This window comes from Scardinius erythrophthalmus (genome assembly GCF_964197995.2).
Source record: "Scardinius erythrophthalmus genome assembly, chromosome: 8".
Classification (NCBI taxonomy): Eukaryota; Metazoa; Chordata; class Actinopteri; order Cypriniformes; family Leuciscidae; genus Scardinius; species Scardinius erythrophthalmus.
In genome coordinates this window covers 3428969-3436199 of record NC_138228.1, presented here as the reverse complement: position 1 = coordinate 3436199, position 7231 = coordinate 3428969, and the positions used below count along the sequence as shown (strand labels likewise).

General features: G+C 38.6%; 1 protein-coding gene across 1 annotated transcript in view; it reads left to right on the top strand.

The window, feature by feature from the left end:
• The window catches only part of wtip (WT1 interacting protein), a 36898-nt gene extending 30102 nt beyond the window's left edge, over positions 1–6796 (top strand). Inside the window, exons 4-8 of the mRNA XM_081371998.1 lie at positions 647–709; positions 999–1129; positions 1560–1611; positions 1699–1767; positions 3007–6796. Coding sequence (XP_081228124.1) covers positions 647–709; positions 999–1129; positions 1560–1611; positions 1699–1767; positions 3007–3159 — 468 coding nt within the window. The 3' untranslated portion in view covers positions 3160–6796. The remainder of the gene's footprint in view (positions 1–646; positions 710–998; positions 1130–1559; positions 1612–1698; positions 1768–3006) is intronic.
• The last annotated feature ends 435 nt before the right edge of the window (positions 6797–7231 follow it).

Below are 7231 nucleotides of genomic sequence, written 5' to 3'. Positions count from 1 at the left end.
TATATGTATAATAATATATTTATAATATTCTATTTATTTCTAGTATTTATATTATTTAGTGTATATTTACATTTAATCATTTGGCAGATGCTTGAATCCGAAGCGAACTTACAAATGAGGAATACAACAAATGAGTCCTCTTATATAGTTGGGTTGTTGGCATGAAGCATGAAGCAGTGTGACATGCTGTAATTTATCATAAACTAGTTTAAACATTCTTCTGGAATAGTTGTACATGCAGGTTTTCTCATAAACATTAATTATTTTTACTTGTAAATTGTTGATAAGATATATTTATTTGTATTAAAAAATATAATTTATTTCTACTTGCATAATATTTATATCGGTTGCCTGTGCCATTTTAAAATATTAATACATAAATAAAATATCTCAACCAAATCTTCTTAATAAACATCTAAATGATTGTGCACTTGAAAAATGTATCTATGACTCCTCAGTAAATTTCATTCACACACATTTGGACACTTTTGGACAAATACAGTTCTGTTTAAAAGTTTGGGGTAAGATAAAGAAAATAATAAAAAAAAATTGTTCAGCAAGGATGCATTAAATTGATCACTGAACTGCAGTGTGTGTTGCTGATCAAATATGATGTTCATCTCATCTGTGGTGTTTTCTTCCATAGTATTCCGGCTTCCAGCAGACAGCGGAGAAGTGCTTCGTGTGTGGACACCTCATCATGGAGATGGTACGATTTCAGTTCCACCCGGTGCTTTTTCACTGTTACTATTGCTCTAATTTATCAGAGGAAGGATTGCTTGTCATTTCAATTAGTTTTACCATTTTAAATAAATGTGGAACCAAAAATGGATTATCAAAGCGGGATAATCTCTTGAAATACTCTGGCTCAGTGATGTGTGTCTATACTTGGATACAGAAATTATGTTATTGTGCCTCATTAGTGCTGCATCATCAGCCCACGGCCATCTCACCTGTGTGTGTGTGTGTGTGTGTGTGTGTGTGTGTGTGTGTTGCAGATCCTGCAGGCTCTGGGAAAGTCGTATCATCCAGGCTGTTTCCGCTGTGTCGTGTGTAAGGAGGGTCTGGACGGCGTTCCTTTCACCGTGGATGTGGAAGACAACATCTACTGTGTGAAAGACTACCACACGTGAGTCATACCCTCACACTCACCCTGTTTTATATTGTGTTTTTGTATAAAAAAGAATATTCATAACATCTAGCATTATTATAGAGAGCAACAGTCGGGTTCCCGGAAGTAAAAACTCCACAGAGAAATTGATTTTGAGCAATAATTTCTAAACAATTTCTTCTCAAATCAATATTGTTATGTGGTGAAAAGCGTCAAAAGTGCAATATCCCATAAATGTCCGTCTTGTTTGACCTTGTTCGTTCGTCTGCTAGAAACTGTTTTTCTCAGCGGAAGATCAAATCAACATTTCATGTCTAATGCTTTACGTATATTCCATGTCATAAGCGAGATATTGTACATCCAGCCGCAAAATATGGTGTCCTGATCATCCCGTCGGGATTTATCTTGCGATTACATAATGTGGTTTTATGTGTCTTCATCTTCACAGGGTTTTTGCTCCTAAATGTGCCTCGTGTAACCAGCCGATCCTCCCAGCACAGGTACAAGAGTTTGAGCACAGTAATACTGAGGGTTGAGGTCACGCTTCAGGACAGAGGTTAACTAGCTGTGTGTGTGTGTGTTCGCAGGGTTCAGAGGAGACCGTACGGGTGGTGTCCATGGATAAAGATTACCATGTGGAATGCTATCACTGTGAGGTAATTCAGACTCGTTCATAAGTCAGTGGTTATTGCTGTGAACCACAGGTTGCAGGATCAATCCCTGGTTTAACCTCATGCTATATCGCTGGTTTACTGTGATTCGCTCAGAGGAAGGCGCGTCTGGTAAATGGCACCTGACGAGGGGTCATGTTTGCACTCCTGGACAGTGCTCTGGAGTTATGTAAGATGTGTTTTGTGTGTATTAGGCCTCGGCTCGGGTATAAATGTGCATTGATATTGTGAATCATTGACTGATGACATTCAGCTAAACTTTGAGTCTGTGAGGTAAAGTGTTCACTTAAACACGTTTCTCAAAGACTTAAAAGTTCTTTCACGTTTCTCAGTTTATGAAAGCTCAGTTTTTCTGCTAAAGAAAGCGATTTTTGTACTCCAGTATTATCTTAATATTTTATTAACATATAATTTTAGTAATATTTTGAATGATATTCAAGTAATTTTTTTAATTTAGCAACCAAAAAAAAATGTCAATGAGCAGATGATTATTATATACATTAATATAATATATTTTTTAATTATTAAAATTAATATTATGAAAAATTTATATAATATAGGTCCTATATTTAATATAAAAAATAAAGTATATATATATATATAGTGTAGTTATTTATCAGAAATATATATTTTTATTCAAAATTAATATAATTATTTGTTATGATTTTGTAAAATTAATATTAAATATATTAAACAATATAAATGTAATATTACTTTTATTAATAATTATAAAAAATAAAAGTTACATATACTGTATGTGAGAGAGAGAAAGAGAGAGTGTGTGTGTGTGTGTGTGTGTGTGCGCGTTCGTGCGTGTGTGTGTGCTTATATTCAATTGATTACTTTTACATCACTTATCTTTCCCTTATCATGAAAATATGTCTTCCAATTCACAATTTAAACAAAATTGTCATGTGACAGGGTTGAGATTAGGGTGATGGGTTGAAGGCCTTTTCAAAACATTGAATCCATATTTGTTTTTCATGGTAATTTATTTACAATCCAAACCGCAGTTCTGGATTTCTTGCTCTGGATTTCCCCGATTGGCTCGCAGGAATTTCCATGTTAAAAGGAAGCGTTGTTCATTAAATGATTTACAGTGTCGGTCCTGCCTCGAGAGTGTTGATGATGATGATTCACTGTATTCTGATGCATGTAAAGGCCTTTTATCGGGCCTGACTTCCTTTCTATCAAACATGCTGAGAAATAACACGTGTGTTGCAGGATTGTGGTCTTCAGTTGAACGATGAAGAGGGGCATCGCTGTTACCCGCTGGAGGGGCACTTGCTGTGCCACCGATGCCATCTGCACCGGCTAAAGACCCCTGTACCAACACACCCGCCCCCGAGCTACCCGCTACACGTCACTGAACTGTGAACACACGGACTCGCCCTGAAGAAGAGAACGGTGTGACGACAAGCCCGAACAATAAACAGGGGAATCGGTCTACGTATTTCCACTTGTTTGGGGTTTATATGACCAACCAGGGAGGCTTTTATTATTACTCTCATCCCTCATCACCTTCTTCCTCTCACGTTCCGGTCTGGTTCGCTGTATTGAAGGGTTTTCGCTCCGGTCGCGACCCAGAATGCACTGCGGCAGGGGAACGTGTCCTCTGAACGCCAGAAAACAGCACTGAACACACACAGACTGAGATTACGACTTCTTGTGCCTTCATCGAATATCCCGTCACCTCGCTCACTGCCTTCGACATGCACCATTTCTGTATGCGTGTGTGTGTGTGTGTTGTGCCAAGCTGCCCGGGTCTTTTAAAGGGACAGTTCACTAAAAATGTAAATTGCGTTGATCATTTATTCACCCTCATGTTGCTTCAAACCGGTATGACTTTTATTTATTAAAAATGCCTTTTTAAGCCAAGACATTACTGACAGAACCATTATTTTTCATGCACTGGTTCATTTTGAGGCTCTTTTGTGTCCATAACATGTTCTTATTCAGACTGGTTGAACGAAAACATCCAAAACACACAGGGCCCTATTTTAACGATCTGAAACGCAAGTATCAAACGCAAAACGCAAGTAACTTTGTGGGCGGATCTCGCTGTTGCTATTATACCAGCGGGATAAATGACTCTTGCGCCCGATGCAAATCTAAAATGGGTTGGTCTGAAGTAGCTTCTTTACTCATAGGTGTGCTTTGGGCGTAACGTGAAATAAACCAATCAGAGCGTCATCTCACATTCCCTTTAAGAGCAGGCGCGCTTGTTCTATGGCGGATTGCTATTATAACGGCTGATTTGCCAGGAGCGGTTCACAGCCGAGGAGACCGACGTTCTCGTCAGGGCCGTAAAACACAGAGAAGTGACATTGGGGACGGGAGAAACTCACCCAAATTAGCTTCGGTTAAACAGGCGTATAATAATTTGGGTAAATGTGTAAGCTAGATTTATGCCTATTTTTTCACATCTTCATGGACACCACAATGATTTCCCTCATGTGATAATATTTTTCCTTGTAATAATGTATGATTTGCAAAAATGAAAACTGCTGCGTCTGTGTAGATGAGAGAAGCAATACAATATACAGTGTATACTGACTTTAGACGAGGTTTCTCCTGGTCAGTGGCGGAATTGTTTTCTGTAACTGCAAAATAGCACCAGGGAACGTTTGCGCCGGAACACGCCTCCTCTTTTCACCTCTTGAACCGCCCCCGGGAGCGCAAGTTCATTCCCTAATTTACCGACGTGCGTCTGCGGAGGGAAAAGTCCGCTGTGCGTCGGGTGCAAAATAGGGCCCACAGTGTTTGTTATTATACTTTCTTAATTTGTGTCTGTAGAATTCAGTTACAACGCATAATATTTAAAGGCTGTTTTCTCAAATTGTTCAGATTTATATTCTGGAAATGTATGCAAATGAGTGCATGTTTAATTAGATAACGCCTTATTTGCATGTTCAGAAAACGTATAATTCAGAACCATTGTCTCAGTTTACTGTGATTAATCAACTGGGGAATATTATAGTGATATCTGTTAGCTAATACTTTACCCTGAGGTGTCTTGTGCAGCTTTGGACTGACATGAGCGTGAGTGAATAATAGTGAACTGTCCCTTTAAGCATCAAGTAAATGCGTAAACTGGTGGCGGCAGTGGGCCGAACACTGATGCATCGCTGGCGTCGTCTTCTTGAGAAACCTGCTGCATATAGCAGGACTAACTGATGTATATTTTGCAGAAGTCTGATTTTGAGTCTCTCTGGCCGGAGTCAGAGAGGCGTTACGACCTGACACCAGCACGACGGGGTCGGATCTGTGAACACTGGTTTGTCTCCGGATGAGGTGCCTTTCTGCCTTACATATTCCTTACCGTGGAGGAGACGCACTGTAACGTGTGAAGGGACTCTGATGTGCGCCGGGGTCAAAGGTCAAGCCTGGATGTGCTGGACTCAACCAGGCCTGCCAGAGATTCACTGCATTTGTCCTGCAGTCAGTGTGTGTGTGTGTGTGTGTGTGTGTGTGACGCGCTGTCCAAACCAGCCGCGATGCAATCAAGCTACGAGCAACAGAATGTTTTGCACATGTCAGAGTAATAAAGTCATGAACACGTAGACGTCTGGGAATGATGTAATGATCAAAACAAAATGAAAGCTCTCTTATTTTTTTATTAGATTCACATGAATGAAATTCGATGCCGCTGGAAGCTTATTGCATTGCATCTGGTTAGGACGTGTTGTGAGTGTGTGTGTAGTTGTGTATATGTTCATGTACACTAGTGGCTGGGCCGCTGTGTGTGTGTGTGTGTGTGTTCCATACAGTGACCCTGATAAGTATTTACACACTTAAAAACATCTGAATGTCATTGCATTACACTCTTCGGAAAACAAAGTTTTATATAGAACTTCTTAAAGAGCCCTTTATGCCAAAAAGGTTCGAAATGTCTTAAATGATCGCGTAATACTTGCGTATACATTTTTTGCAGTGGCATGTTTACGTGCCGTGCGTTTAACTCATGAAATAAATGAAAACAAAAATCCATAAATGATGGAACCTCTGAAAGGTTCTGTGTACTCTATGAAGTGCCTGATGGAATCCTCCGGGTTCCGTATAGAACCGTTTCTTCTAAGAGTGTAAATCAAAACATCAATGCAAGTGTCATTTATTATGAAGACACTTCGGACACAAAATGGCGTTTGTCAGGTTTGAAATGCTAAAACAACAGATCTGACTTCATGCATGCACTAAAATCACCAGCTGATCCTGACAGATCCCGAGGTGTTCGATTCCATCTAATGCATCCGTGTTCAGAGCGTTTGAAGTGTGTAATGCTCGTCTGTACACACTCCTGTCTGTGATACTACTGATCTGATACAGAGCGTTGCTTCTTCTCTGACTGTAAAAGCTTGTGATGTACTCGTGTGAAGAAGTGTGTCACATCTCGTCATCCCGACCTGCTTTTAGTGGTCTAAGAGGTTTCCCGCAGATTTAGCTCAAGCAATATTCTGGATTAATGCCGTCGACTCCCAGAGAAAACCATTATTTACACCAGCTGATGTATTTTTCTATGGTAATCGCCAGCATGAATATTCAGTGCAATGACAGAACATTCCTTTAAACAGTTCAGTAACCTTATTTTTCCGCTTTCAGATCATTCCCACCAGTGTGTTGTCGTTTTTTTTCCTAAAGTGCGTAATATTTTTCTCCACGTTGTCTTAATCCACTTTTAAAACGTACTACTATTGTATAGCACAACGTTAGAGTCCCTGTAAATAAACAGTGTAGAACGTGTTTCCCGCATTTATCGGAGATCCCACGAACGGTAGCTTTCCTTCAGTTAGTTCTTAAGAAATGCACATCTTACGTTCTGTTGCATCACTTTTTTTATCGTACAATGTTTTGATTTCCTAGATATTTCATAAATAAAGAAAAGGCAAAGTAGATTTATTTATCTAAACGTGAAAAGTTTAAAGTTATTTAATGTATGAAAAGTCGGGGCGTATCATTTAACCGTAGATTTATGTAATCTGCTTTTTCAATAAAGTGTTTTTTTTTTAGTTAACTTAAACTGTGTGTCTGTGGTGTTATTTGTGTGGGTTCAAAACTACATCTCGTTCACATGCTCACACTCATTTAGAGTTATTTTTAATTATTGTTTTAATAACAAAATAAAATAGGGGAAAATGTTTGTCACTCCAGGCTTTTCTAATAAAACACTTTATTTTACGGTGTCCTTGTTACATGTAGTTACTATAGTAATAACTATAAATGATGCATGATTACATGCAACTAACCCTAAACCACATCTAATCCTAATCCTATAGTAAGTACATGTAGTTAATTAATATTACTTAAATGTACAATTACACTGTAACACCTTAAAACAAAGTGTAAATTAGGTATTTTTGTAATTTGATTTTGGCATATGCATGCATGTGTGTGTGTATATATATATATATATATATATATATATATATATATATATATTAGGGCTGTCAAA